The 18,154-nt window shown below is 35.9% G+C and overlaps 1 protein-coding gene across 1 annotated transcript; it reads right to left on the reverse strand.

The window, feature by feature from the left end:
• Positions 1 to 12,214: 12,214 nt before the first annotated feature.
• Positions 12,215 to 17,684, reverse strand: LOC107795075 (uncharacterized). Its single transcript, XM_016617642.2, has 6 exons — positions 17,159 to 17,684; positions 16,149 to 16,262; positions 15,140 to 15,220; positions 14,340 to 14,512; positions 14,057 to 14,153; positions 12,215 to 12,695 (listed from the first exon to the last, which is right to left on the reverse strand). Exons 1-6 carry the CDS (start codon positions 17,429 to 17,431, stop codon positions 12,573 to 12,575), a joined length of 861 nt encoding a protein of 286 aa, XP_016473128.1. The 5' UTR covers positions 17,432 to 17,684; the 3' UTR covers positions 12,215 to 12,572.
• Between the last annotated feature and the right edge of the window lie 470 nt (positions 17,685 to 18,154).

Consider the following 18,154-nt stretch of genomic DNA (forward strand, 5'->3'; position numbering starts at 1 on the left):
GGGTTGAAGCACAGGCTTTCGAGAAAATTAGAAAAAAAAGAAGTCATAGACTTCATCTGGAACCACATTATATGCCGATTCGAGATGCCTGCCGAGATCGTATGCGACAATGGAAAGCAATTCGTCGGCAGCAAAGTTACAAAGTTTCTCGAAGATCACAAAATAAAAGGGATACTATCGACGCCATATCATCCTAGTGGGAACGGATAGGCCGAATCGACAAACAAGACCATCATTCAAAATCTAAAGAAAAGATTGAACGATGCTAAGGGAAAATGGAGAGAAATATTGCCCGAAGTCCTTTGGGCATATCGAACAACGTCAAAATCCAGTACGGGGGCAACACCATTCTCTTTAGTATATGGCATTAAAGCTCTAATCCCGGTTGAAGTCAGGGAACCTAGCGTCAGGTTTCGATATGAAACGGAAGAGTCAAATCATGAGGCTATGAATACAAGCCTCGAATTTCTAGATGAAAAACGGGAAGCCGCCCTCGTTCGAATGGCCGCACAGAAATAGCGAATCGAAAGGTACTACAATCGAAGAGCCAATCTTCGACACTTTAAAATCGGGGACTTGGTTCTGAGGATGGTCTCCCTCAATACTCGAGACCCAAATGAAGGAAAACTTGGCCCGAACTAGGAGGGACCGTATCAGGTCCTCGATATCATCGGAAAGGGATCCTACAAACTTGGCACGATGAACGGCGAATAATTACCAAACAATTGGAACATATCACTCCTCAAACGATATTACTGCTAAGGTACGACCTTCTCCATTTTTGTTTATATTTTATACTAATAATTTGCAGGTATTTAATCGAAGACACTAAAGGATTCTTCAAACACAAAGTCCTTAGGTCTGAAAGCACGTGTTGCACTCTTTTTCCCTTAGACCGGTTTTTGTCCCAAATGGGTTTTTCCAGCGAGGTTTTTAACGAGGCAACCATTGTTCGTGCTAACTTAGAGCATTTTAACAGTATCCGAGGCTCCTTTACAATCAACCTCGAATACTGGGGGGCATCACCTTCGGATAGTTACAAGAAAAATACTTCGTGTCGACAGGGTCTTGATAGGTAAAGGAAAAAATGGTCAAATGAACCGTGTCCATGTAGATTACTCGAGCCCTAATGGCAAAATATGTACGCATATATAATCTATTGAAAGAAGTACTTTTCCTTACCAGATGTTCCATGCCTTAGAGAAATTTATACTTTACAATTTTATACTTATGATCTATTGTGGAAACTGGCTTAAGGGCCGATCACAACTGAAGTTCAAACAATTTACCCTATACTCGGGGACTGTCGTCCAAAAAATCGACATGATCGAATTACTAAACCTCGAAATCGTAAGACCTTAAAAAGGCAATCCTCGATTTTATAGGCCACGGCCACCCCACTCGAGACTAACACTTCGAACGAGTTCGAAGTATAGCAGGGAAACAAGCCTAAGGGGCAAATCCCAAACTAAAGACTACGGCCAAATTAACACGGTTCAGAGACGTCTGAATTCCGTTATAAAACAGGCCTTCAAATATTCTCATAAATCGGTTAAAAAAGTCAACCCTCGGCTGAATTACTAAGGGTCTCGATAATATCGACCCTCGAAAAACCCTAAGGGGTATCGAATTGTTCGAACTCCCAGACAATTTTGTGCTAAGGCATAACAAAGCAAAGGATTTCGATAACACCAATCCTCGAAAAACCTAATGGGTACAAATTTATCTCGTGCTAAGGCATGACAAATTTTTATGATTAATTTTTCAAGCCGAAAAAGGGGAAAAGCCATTCTTTTGAGGCCATATCGACCTAATTCAAGAGCCTAAAGGCCATTTTATTTTTTGAGTTCGAGAAATCGTCCTTACTCAACTAAAACCTAAGGTTCACTCTACTTCGAGTTCGAGCAAGTACTCACTTGATTTTAAAGACTACACTAGTCCGACTTCGGTCTAGTTGCCTAAAGTCCCAAACTTGTGAGCAAAATCTCCATAAGGCATGAAGGCATGAATGAAATAGAATTTTTACGAGGCAAGAAATAGAATAAAGACAATTCAAAGAGAAAAAGATCTTTTATATATACGAAAATATTTACAAGGACTGATCAGGGTCCCGCACAAAAAAATCAAAAAAGAAAAAGCCTAAGATTCCTAATTTTCCTCATGGGCAGCTTCTTTTCCATCGAGGTCCTCCCCGTTCTTGGACCCGCTCTTGCTGCCATCATCATCATCATTATCAGAAGAGGCCAGCGCTCTAGCATCAGCTTCATGCTCTTTAGCCTTTATTATCTCGTCGGTAAGATCGAAACCTCGAGCGTGGATCTTCTTGAGGGTTTCCCTCCGAGATTGGCATTTGGCGAGTTCAGCAATCCAATGTGCTCGAGTTTGAGCGATCTAGGTTGCCTCTCTCGCTTGGATTTGAGCGACTTCAGCATCGGCCCGGTAGACGGCCACGATCGCCTCTGCCTCGGCCTTTGCCTTTTCGGCTTCAGATTTGGCCTTTGCAAGTTCGGAAGCCAACCGAGCCTCGAGCTCCTCTATTTTTCTTTGCCTGAGTTGATCTCTTCTCCTTTATGCCTCGAAGCTGACTTTCAAACGATGACAATTGGGCTCGAGCGGCCTCTTTTTCAGCAGCAAAGCGGTCCATACTTTCTTTTCACCCCAAGGTCTCCGCCTGCATCATGTTGACCTCCTCGCGAAACTGCTCGATCCTCTCGACCTTCTGCTGCAGTTGTGAGATTTAAATGTTAGCCACCGTTCCCGAATCTAGCCCATGAGCTTTTAAGATTTTCATTACCTGCTCGATCAGGTAAGTCTGATCTTGGTGAGCCTTAGCCAACTCGGCTTGGAGGTCCTTGATCTCCTCTTCTTTTTGCCCACTGAGAAGTTTAAGGGCATTTCTCTCCTCCGTGAGCCCTCGGAGGTCGGCCTCACATTGGCTCAGCTCTGCTCAGGACTTTGAAAATGCCTCCTAATAGAGTGCCAAAGCCTATACGGAAAAAAGAAAGGAAATTAGACATGAAGAGAAGAAATAAACTAAGTATGATATCGACAAAGGGAGTTGAGACTCACCCGATTCAAGGCTTGTTGAGCCTTATCGAGGAGACTCGATGCTTTACTCAGGTCGGTAGCATCCTCGACCCTGATAAAATAACAACGAAAGGGGTCCTCCCCTCCATGGGCCCCATTTTCTTCGGGAGTCCTCGTATCTTGGGCCTCCCGAATTGCCTCCTCAAAAAATGCAGGGAGAATCGACGAGTCTCCAATATCTATTGCCCCAAGTGAGCCACTTAGGGCATTCTCCTCGCTGCGAAGGGCCTCGGAGCCAGCCCCTTCAGACATAACCGCCTTTTGCTCATCTCAGCGGGAGGCATCTTCGATCTTCGACGACTCGGGGACTTTGCCCAAGTCCTTTTCCAAGACCCCCTCGGCTCGAGGCGGAATCTCCTCAACCACCACTGACTCAGCGGCCTTTGGGGCCTCGATGGTTTTCTTCACTCGGGCTACCAGTTCCGAGCCATCGTCTTCATCTTCTTCTTCTTCCTCCCTTAACCGTTGAATCATATCCGCAGGCAGGGCAACGATGTCTTTCTTCAGCTTATGAACTGGATTTTTTTAGGCTTTGGATCCTCGGAGATTGAGGTCCTTTTCCTCTTCTTATCCTTCGCCAGATTCGAAACCGGGGTCGAAGTCTCCTCCTCACCAGACGGGGGCCTCATGACCGCATCCTTGCCCAGGCCTGTACACGAGAAAATTGAATAAGTGGAAGAAGGGCGTCTTAATCAAATCATCAAATACACAAAAAGTGGGATTACCATGATTCTTGGCCTCCCATCGTCCCTTTGCTAAATCGAGCCATGAGCGCTTGGCGTATGTAGAGGTCGAGGCCAGGTTTCGAACGCAGCTCTCGAGGTCGGGAATCGCACGGGGCATCCAAGCGACCGCTACATCATGGAAAAAGACATCAATGAGAAAAGATAAAAGGAACAAATAATACATGGAAGCTAACAGGGAGACAGTACTTACGATTCATGTTCCATTTCTCAGGAAATGACATCTTTTCGGCTAGGATTAGGTCGGAAGTCCTCACTCGAACGAACCGGCCCATCCAGCCTTGATCTTTGTCCTCGTATATGCTCGAGAACAACACTTTGGTAGCCAGACGTTGGAGTTTTATTAACCCGCCTCGATAGAGGCGGGGGCTATACAATCTGATAAAGTGATCGAGGGTGAAAGGGAGCCCCTCGACTTTGCTCACGAAGAATCGGAGCAGAATAACAATTCGCCAAAAGAAAGGATGGATTTGGCCTAGGGTTATTTGATATTGACGGCAAAAATCAACGATGACGGGGTCGAGGGGGCCCAGCGTGAAAGGGTAAGTGTAAACACTTAGAAACTCTTCCACATGAGTGGTGATGTCTTCTTCGGGGGTCGGGATCACCACCTCTTTGCCCTCCCAGTTGCAGTCTTTCTTTACCTGCTTAAGGTATCCCTCAGTTATCGAGCATATATACCTCGACATTGGCTCGCATCGACCAGGAATCGACGAGGCTTTATCGGTCTTGAAATCGGAGTTTAGCGCGCACCCCCGAGGAATGCATTCCTCAAGACGGGGTTCCACCAGCGTTTTCCCGCCGGCCGGTCGAGAAGATGAAGCAACTTCTTTTGTGGTACCGTTTTCGATGTTTTTGCTATTTTTGTGTAAGTTTGAAGAAGATGAAGATAATAGGACTTGACGTTTGAGAAAGGATTAACAACAAAACCAAAAGATTTGTAGAAGGGAAGAACTTAAGAGATATAAAGGCTTTGGAGATTAGAAGGAAGTGAAAGTAAAGTTTGAATCAATGAGAAAGGGGTCTATTTATTGGATTCACGGCGACGGTTCAAAGGCACTAGTGGCCGACCACCAACTGACACTCATTAATGACTTGGGGAACTGTACTGACGGGAAGTTTCGGTCACTCCCGTCGCTTACGTCACGAGGATGACGTCATGAGAGGTCGAGATAGAAAATCGAAGGCTCAATTCTTTTCTTGTCATTTCACTCCAAAAAACTAGGGGACTATCTGTATACAGTTAAAATCGGGCCCAATCGATTTTACTATTTGACCGAGACCGGAAGGTTGCATCGAAGGACGGCCTCGTAACGGAACAGATTAAATCACGAGGATAAGGTACCAAGTTCAGAATCGAGGTACTTGTCGAGATCGAGGCTAGTAGCGATCGAAGCCAAATGAGACGGACATCGAACAAGATCGAAGATAGCACAATAACAGAAATGCGAGATATCCGTGACTGGTCGGGGATCATGGCATAAATCTCGGAACGGATCAAATCAGAAACGGTTAATTAGCAAACATGGGATTTTCTTCTGTAATTAGAATTATACCATAAGTGAAATTCCTCTACTATTTAAAGGGGAGTTCTAATCATTTGTAACACACATTGTTCACAGATATCAAAGCAATATAATTCTCTTTCTCATTTATACTATTGTTCATCAGCTTGTTATATTTTAATTGTTCTTGCATCAACTAGTTCGAGGGTATCCAAACTCGAGGGCTGAGTTCCATTCTAACACTGGTTTGCTTTACTTTATAGTTCATTTCTGTTATTAATCTTCATATTTATCAATTGGTATTAAGTGAAATCACGTGTCCTTAGAACCACATTATAAGTTTAATTGTTATCCAATTTTAAGGGTAAACAACTCTATGGGAAAAAAAGAATAACGATAATATGATGGATGAAGAATGTATAATATCATCTAATAGAGTCAAGGGTGGATCTATGTATATGATTCGGGATGGTACGCCACCCGCAAGGTTCAGCGAAAACTCTATGTATATATGTAAATATGTATAAGAAATAGTATATATATTTAAAGTGTCACCCATAAAACAAAAGTCATCAAGGTGCTAGTGACAAAGGTCCATCTTTTCCTTCTGCTTGACACCCGAAACCCTCAAATCCTGAATCCGCCTCTGAACAGAGTGGTATTAAAAATATATATAATGAGCGTTAACTTAGATACATGATAACTATATAACAGTGTTAAGCATTTTGTTCATAAATCTATTTCTCAACGGTCAATGAGTTCAAAAAAATTATCTTTCAAGAGTCAACGTACCATTCATATATAAATTATATTTTGAATTTTAATAAAAAAAACGTAAAGTATAATTTATTGCCTAAAAGAATAAACCTGAGATAGTTTAGTTTATTTAGTCATCATAGAACAATGACAACATTACTACTAATAGCCTGTTTGGCCAAACTTCTAAAATCAGCTTATTTTGATAAATATTTTTTTCAAAAGTACTTTTTAAAAAAGTGTTTTTGGTGAGAAGCAATTTGTGTTTGGCTAATTAATTTAAAAAGCACTTTTGAGCAGTAATTAGTGTTTGGCTAAGCTTTTGAAAACTGCTTCTAAGTGTATTTTTCTCAAAAATGCTTCTCAAAAAAGTACTTTTGGAAAGAAGCTACTTTTTTCTGCTTCTTAAAATCTGATTCTGCTTCTCCTCAAAAGCACTTTTTTTCCTTCTAAAAACTTGGCCAAACACCTCAATTTTAAGCACTTTTTACCCAAAAAAAAGTTTGGCCAAATAGGTTATAAGTAACAAGACAACTAGAGTATATTACTTTTTCGTTGAATAGTTAAAGTTTGTCACGCCCCAAATCTGGGGAGGCGAGACCGGCACCTGTTGCCTCACTTGACCGAGCATACCAACCAGAGACTGAGGGACTCTGAGCATACAATGTGATACTTTGGCAATAGGGCTACATTGCAGGACAATTTGTGAAACAAAATATAAAAGTGAACGGAGACTAGCTCTAACTGAACATCAATATAAAGTTGGGCCGGCAAGGTCGCCATAACTATTACAACTGATAAAGTAAAAAAAATATACATACAAAGCCTACAATACTAACATACTGCACTGACTGACTGATGGATGTATTGTGGTTGGAATAGGGCTCCGACCTACCCATATTATAAATGTGCTTAGATAATATATTGCTGAAATTATTTTATTTAAATTTGAGTACTGTAATTAAAGCAGTAGAGATATACTATTCAATTGAAAATCAAAACAAATTTGCGTCAATTCTAAATTTTTTGTAGGATCGAACAAGCAAATCACTTTAACTTTTTAATAATAGTAGATGCATGCAATTGAACCTATCACTTGCAAATGTTAGCTAAAAGATTAAAAAAACACACAAACGTAACGTACTACTTATAAGATAAGGGGAATGGAGAAATTATATTTTTACACGTAAAAGCATAATTTAAATCACATATAACTTATGATTTAGAAATGACAAAGCTACAATGAAAAGGACATAAAAAAGAAGTGAAAATGCTAATAGTGCTCCTAATGCATATCATATACCTGGTTGTTGATTTGTTATGGCAAATAAACTTGTGTCATTAGAGGCGGATCCAGAATTTAAACTCTATGAGTTCAATTGAACCCGATGTTATAGGGCTACATACGCCCCTGTGTGTCATGGTGAGAAGATTACCTTTACTGTGGGTTGAGAACCATAAGATAATAGATACTACCCTTTGACTGTCAAATATCCTATCAAAATATTAGGAAGTTACAATATTCTATTTTGGATGTTTTAATATGGCACATAAATGTGGAACATGCAATGACATAGAGCTTTATCTAAACTCTAAAGCAATTTCCAAAATATTTGCGTATCACCATTTAGTTCATACAATCAGTGCCAGTGGACTAAGGAAAGTCAAAAGCTCAAAATTATCAAAGGCCTTCTATTGTCATTTGATCAACTATCTCGCGGTTCACTATAATAGAGAGGAATTTTTTTTTTTTTACAATAATTCGGCAATTGGGTCCGGGGTAATTAAATTGAAGATTGGGCCAAAATGGGTGATTAGTTTTCTATTTTAGTCATATTTACTCACAAAAATAGAAAAATTTACACAAATTACCTATGAGAACCTAAATATTTGCCCATTTCTTACTCATTTTTATCTTATTTCAATTTACACCTATTTCGCTCAAAAATTTACTGATCCACCCAAAGTGCATGTTACACTTCATATTTGTTCTCACTATTCCTTTTTCTTCCCCATATCACTTCAATCTTCCATAAATATGTTCATTGGCGAGGAACCTAAGCAAGAGAAAGTTTCCGTCAAGTCTCCGTCGATTATTCAGCAAAGAATCACTTCAAATTAATGGATGCTATTTCAAATCTGAAGAAAATTAAAACTCCATGTATTTGAATTCTACTTTTTTATTAATGTGTGTGTGTTTGAAGTAATGAAGTATATTCTGGTGTCATTCTTTTATGTGTAGATTGTGGTGCTAATGCCGATGCTCGCATATTTGTTGTAAGAAAAATCAGATCCATCATTAAAGAATCTTGAAACTCATAAACTGATTTTGTTTAGTTTGCAATAGTTTTGATCTGATTCTAACTGTTAATGTGCTTAAAATATTGATTGGAGGCCGTGGCTACTTTTTTAGTCAATTGAGTGTGATATTTTTGGGCTGATTTTTGAAATTTGGGTCAAAATTATGTTGCACTATCAAGAAAAAAGAATTATATATTGTATACCACGTTCTGATTGTATACAATATAATATAACAGTATATTGTTACTTTTTTTTTTTTGTAGTTCTTTAAAATTTCCAACTAAATTCGGTTTTAATTTAATTGAGTTTCATAGAGGTATTATTCACTGCAATAGAAGCAAGTGTAGGAATACAAATAAAATAGTAATATACCTATGGTATATTTATATATCGTTTCAGTATATTATTATAAGAAATATTTTAAACTAATATTATTATACTGATATACCATCTTGTTATGTATCATCTTGGTATACTATATGTTAGAAACATTTGTAGTGATTCACATTTTTTTTAAACAAAAAAAATAAAAATGAATATTGTATAAGCTATTTTAATTTGTACAAAAAAAAAGGAGAGGAAATAAAAAGGTATAGTCTATCAGTTATATAGAGAAAAAAATTACAAAGCAAACGAAATTTTGCTGTATCAGAAAAAGAACAAAAAATAAAAATGAATGGAACAAAATAATGGAGGAAAAATAATTATAAAGAAAAAAATGAATGAAATAAGAAAAGGAAAAAAAAGGATGCAAAGAAAAAGAAATAAAAAAGAAAAACAAAAACCCAGTATAATCCCACCAGTGGGGTCTGGGGAGGGTAGTGTGTACGCAGACTTTGTCCCTACCCTGGGGTAGAGAGGCTGTTTCCGATAGACCTTCGGCTCCCTCCATCCAAGAACTCCCCAACTTGTGCTCACCACTAGAGCAACCCACTCTTGTCAAATAAAAAAGAAAAAGAAAAGGCATCAGATGGCATGATATTGAGAAGTGAAAGTTGGGGATTAAAATAGATATAAAGAGTAATTATTTAATGGGTATTATTGTAAATAGGTATTATTGAATAAAAAGTCTGGGTCCAATATGCAGTTGTGAATTTTTCCCTTAATTTTATTTCATTTTTAATAAGTATTTTTAGGTGAATACCTTTAACTTTGCTTTTAAAAATCAAACTCTCCCCTCAACCTTGAACAATAGAAATTATTTATATCGAATTATTCTTTTGTTATTATTAAAAGTTAAGACGAATCATTATCTCATATAGACTATTTCTAAATAAACATATGTTTACAAATGAATTACTTTATGATCTTCATTACGAGTTACAAGTAGGAAAGAATTGATGAACAAATAACAAGTAAAGTTAGAAAAATAGTACGTAAATAAAGAAGTTTTGAGCTCTATTCTGAATCAAGTTATATTCAGATTGTTTGTAACACAAACTATATAATTATGATATTCGAATTTAATCCAAACGTTATTCGATGATTATATGATTCATTTCATTTAATTACGTAGAATTTTTATTATTGGGTACTTGCATTAAGATAAGATGACAATTATGATTTTGTTAAAACACATGATCTAACTTGCTCGAACAAATCAAATCATACTTTGATATGATTAACATTATTTAATAATTTCCGTGCATTACCCTCGTACTAATACTAGTTTATCTATACTATGTTAAACGCATGATATTCTATAACGAAATATCTTTCGCCTTTTTTACCCTTCAAAAATAGATTTAACATTAGATAAAATTATAATTAATTTATTTTTCTAATGTTAGGATTTTGAAATCAACTAATTTTTTTATTATGTCTTTCCTTATTTAGACTAGGTGGAAATCCTAATATTGAGAACTTCAAAATCAATTAAAGTTTTACCTAATATAAAAATAACTATAATTCTTGTAGACTATATTTTGTGGTGTTTTCTTTCAAAACAAACTTAATTGGTTATGAGTCTTGGTTTTCGCTTCTTCTTCTTCTTTTTTTTTTTTGCGGCAATTTGGTTTTGGGTCGTGACTATTATAAATTTGATTTTGTCCCCTTTTTTCTCAATTAAACTCTAAATAAATGGCTATGAGATTTTAGATTCTTCATCATCCCCTTTTCTTTTCTTTTTGCCCTTCTCGTTCCAGCACTTTTTTCTAATTAAAAGTTTAACTTCTTTTCTATTTTATTCATGTGGTCAAAAGCCCAAAAGGTATCAATTTCTATGTGCTTTTCGGTTATCTAAAAATTAATAGCAAATCAAGACGTTTATATTTGGTACAACTTAACAGTAATTTAATTAAAATCATATCAAACTAACTTTATTTTATTATTGTTGTTGCACATTGACCAAATCATTAGATTTCAAGTATTAAGTCACTAAAATAACATCATCAATCATCAATTATACTTTAAATTCGAAAGTCCAGTTATAGCTTTTGTGCATGTTAGTAAATTTTATGTTATAACTCCAAACAAAATTTTCAAAAATATGCATATGCCATTTATTATTATTTTAAGTACACCATTTGTAATAATTAATATATTTCATAAATTTAATATTTTTAAGTACACAATTTATGATAATTGATTATATTCCATGTGAATTTTACTATGCTCACAGTTAAATCAGGGACTACTTATGCGTTATTGGTTGAAGTCAATGTATATTTAGTTTGATTTACTTTTTCACATTTTCATTAATATTTACAATCCATAAACTTTGGATAATTCTGTAAGACATGGTTTCTTCCTTTGGTGAGTTAACTAACCATGATCAATAATTTAATATCTTATCATTTCCATGAACTTATGATTTTTTTTCTTAAATTTTTTTTATAACTCAAACACATATTTTCAATACTATTAACGCGGTTTTTTAAAAGTTTATGCCCATTAATACAAGCGCGTATACTAAAACTAGTAAGGGGAAAAAAAACCTTGTCTCCGAAGAAAAGAGTGCTAAATTTTAGGAAAATAATTTAAGCTACCATATAGTTTCTTTTGTAGAAGGAAAAGTTTCCTTTACTAGGCCAAACATAAACATAAATTTGATCGACAAAATAAATAAACAAATATTAACTTTCTATATTAGTAACTCGGAAACTTGTCACTCCTACTAATTACTATTGAACAAGGATTCTCGCTATAACTTTGAGTGGACTCTTTATATAGTTGATGTAGCTGCTTCTGAAAAAATGGAACTTAATGCCTGGTGGAAGATAGCAGATACCTCGTGAAATTAGTCAAGATGTGCGCAAGTTGGCCCAAACCCTATGTTTATAAATAAAAACAAAAAAAGAAGCTCTTGAATGTTCCTAATTTCAAAATGTAGCAGTTACCTCATGGAAATAGTTGAGATGTGCCCAAATATGACGGTTATAAAAAAAAAATGTAACTATTAAATGTTTCTTAATTTCGAAACGTATTCTTTTACATATATCTATTAAGCTATCTATCTATAGGCAATGACGTTTTCCTTGAAGCAGCTACTAAGCAAAGCTCCTTTTTGCCAGAGTTCCTTTGAAACGTAAACGTCAGGTAAATATCAAACGAGATGTAGAGATATACCTTCCACCCACTCTCTCATTATGTTCACTTGAAATCTATATGATATTTCACTTTAAAAAAAAAATCATGTCCAAACTAATATTTACAAATAATGACTTCAATATTTGTCAGGGAGATTTCAATGGCTGAAAAATGAACAGGTAACCAGCCCTAAATCATTTATCCTTAGGAAATAATGTGTAAGAATTGTTATAGACACGACCATTAGATAAAACAGCTAACTACACCCACAAAAAGAAAAGAGACAATACTAAATTTTTCAGCCGAAAAAGTTCAAACTAATGGACATATATACCTCGCCAAAAGGCCGAAGAAAACATATAAACAGTTCAATTACATCCTATATACATTTGCAAATTACAAATGATCTTTCAAGCTTGCAAGATGTGAATCAATGACATCCACATCAATACAAGAGATCCCTAAAATCCATATTTGCTACCCGAAGGAATATGTTACATCTATGGGCAACATTTGATCTAACACCCAACGAATCAGATATCATGAGTTTATTGTCTACCAAGCAATTACAACACAGACTTTGCCTAAAACTATATATATAAGTTGTGCAAATGACGTGCTAAACCTCCCTCTTACTTTCTTCACAACATTCTCAGCTCCCATCTGAAAAGGTGTCACTGCCATCTCCAACTTTGGATAGAGAGAAAGGAGCAATGGCAACATTGAACGTCCGTGAGCCTACCTTATCAATATGCTTCATCTCAAAGTCACCCTCCTGTGTAGTAATAAACCATCAGAGACGCAATGCATGTCAGAAATTGCAGGAACAGAGATAAAGGGAGGGAACCCCAGAAGGTAGGCAATTTCAAAACCAGAACGATTGATGACTATTGATTGCAAATCCAGATCAAGAATAAGACACAGAGAGACTTCTTGCAAGTTTCGCAACCATCAAAGCCCATCACTAATTACAGTTTTTATTTATCAGAAACTAAGAAGGATCTAATAGTAGGTCTCCAAACTATTAGGAGTATCACTCTATTAAAACATGGCGACACTAAAACACAAAATTGAGTAGATCCTAGTTTTTAACTACTTGGCACCTCGGAAAAATCAGTTCTCTTTAACATCTGCTGTTCCAAATTGAATCCTGATAACCATAAAACTGAAATCTTTTCATCCCAGTTCCAAAAACTGCTATGCAATTTAAACAAGTGCATCAATTCATCTTCATCCAGAAAAAGGAATACACAGAATTATGACAATTAGCGAAGCTAAGCTATTTTAAGCTAAGATGACAATCAGAAATTAGTGAAATAACCAATTTTAAGCATGCAGCACTTAGCAAATATTTTTACAGAACGTATTAGTAAGTGCTAGGTTTATAAGAGAAGCATTTGAGATGCTCTAAATTCCGTATTCTTCCTGTTTTCTCAGCGCTAACTTCATCCTCTAGAATTGATTGAAAGGAGCAGAAGAATGAGTGTGGATGTGTCTGTATGTAGGATAAAGCAAATCGCGATTTTCATTTTCCTTGTGATGGACCTAAAAGAGCGGGTATATGTCAAGCATCAGCCTTGGTCATGTCTTCATCATTCTGGATGTATGATGCAATTTTGATAGTAAAATTACATTTCAGCTGAAAAATACATTCAGATGTTTGAGGCAGCGAAAGTCATCAAGGGGTATTAACTCATATAGGGGGAAGACTTTGCATAGAGTTCTATTACTATTAATGGGTGGCCCCCAGAGTGCGTGAGCGCGTATAGATTCTTTTATAAGATGTGTATAGATAAAGCACGCATAAGTGCTAGTCTGAGTTCAACTGAAATTGTTGCAATTTGTTCCATTTATACTATCACAGACAAAACTCTATTATACATTTATCATAATAGACAGCAAGTCTCAAATATGCGTACAGCTAACTTGAGGGCATAATCTAAACCTCTGAAAACTACTACTCTTCATTACTTTTTGATAAAGAGCATTAGGTGGTCAAATGCGCTCTTAAGAAAAATGATCTTCAGGTGCAATTACATATTGACCTCAGTATAAAATGCCACAGCAAAGATGAAAATGAGAGTAGAAGGTTGCATTTCATGTAGGAAAGGAAAGGGAAACAAATTAGTTTCTTACCATTCTTCCACTTGGAGTTCCTAATGGGCATGCAGATGAGTATTCAAAACCAGTGTTGGGAAGTATTACTGGTTGTTCACCAATGACACCAATTCCCCTATCAGAAAGAAACGATGTAACATTATTTAGTCTTTAGTCCAAATTTATAAAAATAAGCAAAATCAAATGACCACCATACATAATGAGGACAACATAAAGTTACAAAAGAAAGGACATGCACAAGTTAAAACATAAACAGTATTATCTCCCACAAATGTGCCAAACAGCAAACTTAGCGACTCACCAGACATTTTCTGTTTTTCCGTTAGCATCAGTGATGATCCAGTGCCTTCTCAGAAGTTGAACAGGACGATCTGAGTTGTTGGTAATTCTTATTCTATAAGCAAAAAAATAAAGGCCTTTTGATGGATGACTTCGACCTTCTATATACACGCTTCTAACTTGAACCCTGATACCCTAGACAAAGCAATGTTGAGTAGATATTTCAGAGATTACATAACTGCCCAGCTTCAATAAACTTACGCAAAGTCTGATTATGAGATGTTCAGGCTTCAATATACTTATCATGAATGTGCGATTATGAGCTGATCAGAAAGATCAAACCATCAATCAATCATATGCAAAAACTGACAGCACACAAAAGGAGCCCTCATTTAGATCCTGACACGCTTCTTTTATGGCGTTTGTGCAGGCATATTTAATGTGGAAAAAACTTAACATTTCTTAGTTAAGACCCCATAATAATAGGAAGAGCCATAAATGACATCTGAATTATAAAATAGCATATCTTTCTTTTGTTTTTTTAGAAGAAAAGGGGCCCAGAAACTGTTAGATGTGTAAAAAGACAGCCCATGTGCATGAATAAAAAGATGTGGAACATAATGAGGGCATGCATGAAAGTCCAAAAAATTTCATTACTTCTTTCCCACATTTTTGTCCTTAAAGTATAGTGCATACAAAGCCACTTATGTCAAAATTCATTATTCATAAGCTTCATGAGCAACACAATCTGGTAATCCAGCTAGTAAAAGAAAGTCAAACAGAAGCATGACAATTCCTGAATAAAAATAGGATATTTCATACCAGTGTGGTTGCGTCACTCGAACATTTCAAGAGAGAATGCGGAGCGACATCCTTTAACTCATCACGGTACCTCGCTGCATCCTGGGAAGACATAGAGAAAGAGGGCGAGAAAGGGTAAACCTAGATGAAGAGTGACTTCAAATAATCGATGAGATAGCTGATAGAGCACTACCAGAGAGATGAGAAAGTTTATACAATTTTAAATCAGCACATCTATTTCCTGGAGTTTTCAAAAGCAACAATTGCTAGGTTTCAGGATGCTATCATGCGTTGTAATGCATCTCCAATAATGGCATGTACTTAAATAAATGCAGAAAATAAAATATGGATTTGACATGTAGAGTCAAAGTTGTGCAATAATATAGCACACTAGTGTACTATATAAACAGATTGCGCCTTTTAATACCTTAGAAGTCGTGTGTTTTTTTTCATCCATTCTGAACTTGCAGAAATCTCTGACTTTGGAAAAGATGTAAAAGGGGACCTCATCTTACTGGTTTTATTTTCTTACGACCTTTTTAGCGCTCAAAACACACTTTTATTTATAATTCAATTTTGGAAGGAGTAAAAACCATTCATTTGGCTTAAAATTCTACCCCTTACCTTCAGTATGCATACAAATTTAAGACAATACTTGAAAATTGTCTTTTGTTTTAACAATCCCATTTCTGCACGTTACTTTAAAATTAGGGTATAATGTGCACCATCCAAAACAAAAATAGCAGGACTTCTATAAATTACGTATCAAAAGTGTAATTTACTCTATAACAAGATCCAAGATACATAAGCAAATTCACTTGATGAGTATGTTCAGAATTGCAATTTTCAGATATAAATCCAAAAGCAGGCCAAATTTTGTGGCTTTCACAAGGTAGAGTTAGATAATTCAGCTTCATATCCCTTAACTCTCAATTTGTTTGTTAATGATTTTGTCTAAGCATATGGAATGAACCCAAACATTTTCCGGTCCTCCAGTTGATAGCACTTGTTTGGAGAAAGGAACAGGTACCTCAAACCTCTCTTCTGCAATAGCCTCTTTCAACAATCTCCTAAGCCGCAAAACAGGCTCTTCATCCTCAAATATTTTCAATGAATCACGAAGTCTCGCTGCCTGCTTGTAGTCCTACATATATATAATCCAATTCAGCATGTGAACGAAACAGCATTCATTTGCATCTACCAACATAGCGGATAAAAGCTTTAAATTTCTCCTCTATTCTTCTTGAAATTCTAAATCTTTCACCAAGATACCAGTAACCCGATTTTTATAGCAATGTAATCATGTTTAAGCTGGCAATTACAAAATTAACGCATTTGAGTGGAATTCCGAATCCACAAAAAAAGTGCAAACGAAGAATTCTAGCATTTAAGGCTAATGATGAGGAGTACCTATGGGAAAAAAATTGTCTATCATAATTGGCGTGAACTTGCATTAATCTATAATTTAATAAAAATTTGAACTTATACATCGAGCAAGCATGGGGCGTGCCGGATTGTGACATGGAGGAGTTTTGCATGAGAGTAATTCTACGAAGTCAAAGACTTACTCACACATGATACTTGAACCAAATCAAATTAATTAATCATGATTAAGCCATAGAATGAGACAATAGTTCATAATTCATCCACTCCACTTTATATGAAACTATTACTATTTGGGCAATCAAAACTGTTTTTTTTAAATCGCATTTTTTTCGAATATGTTAAATATCTGTAATTATAAAAACTTGCACTTTATGGTACTTTTTTATCCAGACTCTAATCAAGTAAATTTTATTTCAAAAAGATTAAGAAATTGATGTCCTAAAACATAATTGAGACCTAAATTACAAATTTTTGACACTCCTACTCCGAATCCTTGTCATTCTTTCTAAAATAAATGGAGCATTAATTAGATATAAGCTCATGTAAAATATGAATGGCATGCATTTATTGATGGGTGCCTCATAAACTAACAAAAAGGTAAATCCAGACATATTTATTAAATGAAATAGTGGCAATGCATATGAAGGTGGTGACCTCAGATTTGGTGGCGACTTCCATTTGCTGTTTCAAAAGTGCATAGGTCTGGCTACGGGAAAGGAAGGAACTCTCACTTGGACTCGGACTCGGACTCGGACTAGAACTCTGGCTCTCTGCACCACTATTCATCTCAGGCGCACACGCCATAATTCTAAACATCTTCACATTTCCTCTGATGTGAATTTGTTGCTTACTTCCATCTCCCTGATTAAATCGACCAGGCCATGACACTTTGGTTCCGGCAGTAAGATTAAAACTAAGTGATTGCATTTGGCGATGAAAATTAATCTGTTTCGGATCTTTTTGCTCGAAGAAAAATATCCAGCAAAGATTTTGAAGGTAATCTATTGAAAAGTGGGATAGTTTATGTTTATCCAGTATCTGTGTTCGGGATTAAATTACGAGTGCTTGTCGTTGTCGTGCAACCAATTTGAGGGAGGTCGGAATATACGGGATGGGCTTCAATTTGGATAAATGGTCTTTTCATTTTCTCTTTCTTTTTTTGTTTTTTTCTTTCTCTCGCTGAGGATTAGTAGGACTAGCACGAGATATTTATTCGATCCATGGAAGACAAGTCATACACGTCTGTTGTCTTCTTTTCTTAAATAATTCTTTTTCATTAAGTATTATGTTTTCGTTTCAATTCAAGTTAACTTATTTGACTAAGAAAATTTGTGATTTTTTTTAAATATATATAGTATTTATGTGTCTACAAAATTTTTAATTATAAAGCTTCTTATTAAGAAGTAAAATGTGTCCAAATTTACAAAGAATTATTCTTTTTGAAAAGAGTAAAAAAAAAGAAATAAATTCATATTAATTAAAACAAATGCAGTACTATTTAGGAGGCTGATAAGAGGATATTATTTTATGAGATTCAATTTCCAACCAAATGATGAAGGCTATTGCACTTGTATTATTATCCCACAAAAGTCATCAAAATTAACTTCCCTAATTACAAAATCACTCAATTTTTATTAATTTTCTAAAATC

The sequence above is a fragment of the Nicotiana tabacum genome, chromosome 24 (genome assembly GCF_000715075.1).
Source record: "Nicotiana tabacum cultivar K326 chromosome 24, ASM71507v2, whole genome shotgun sequence".
In the NCBI taxonomy this organism is placed as follows: domain Eukaryota; kingdom Viridiplantae; phylum Streptophyta; class Magnoliopsida; order Solanales; family Solanaceae; genus Nicotiana; species Nicotiana tabacum.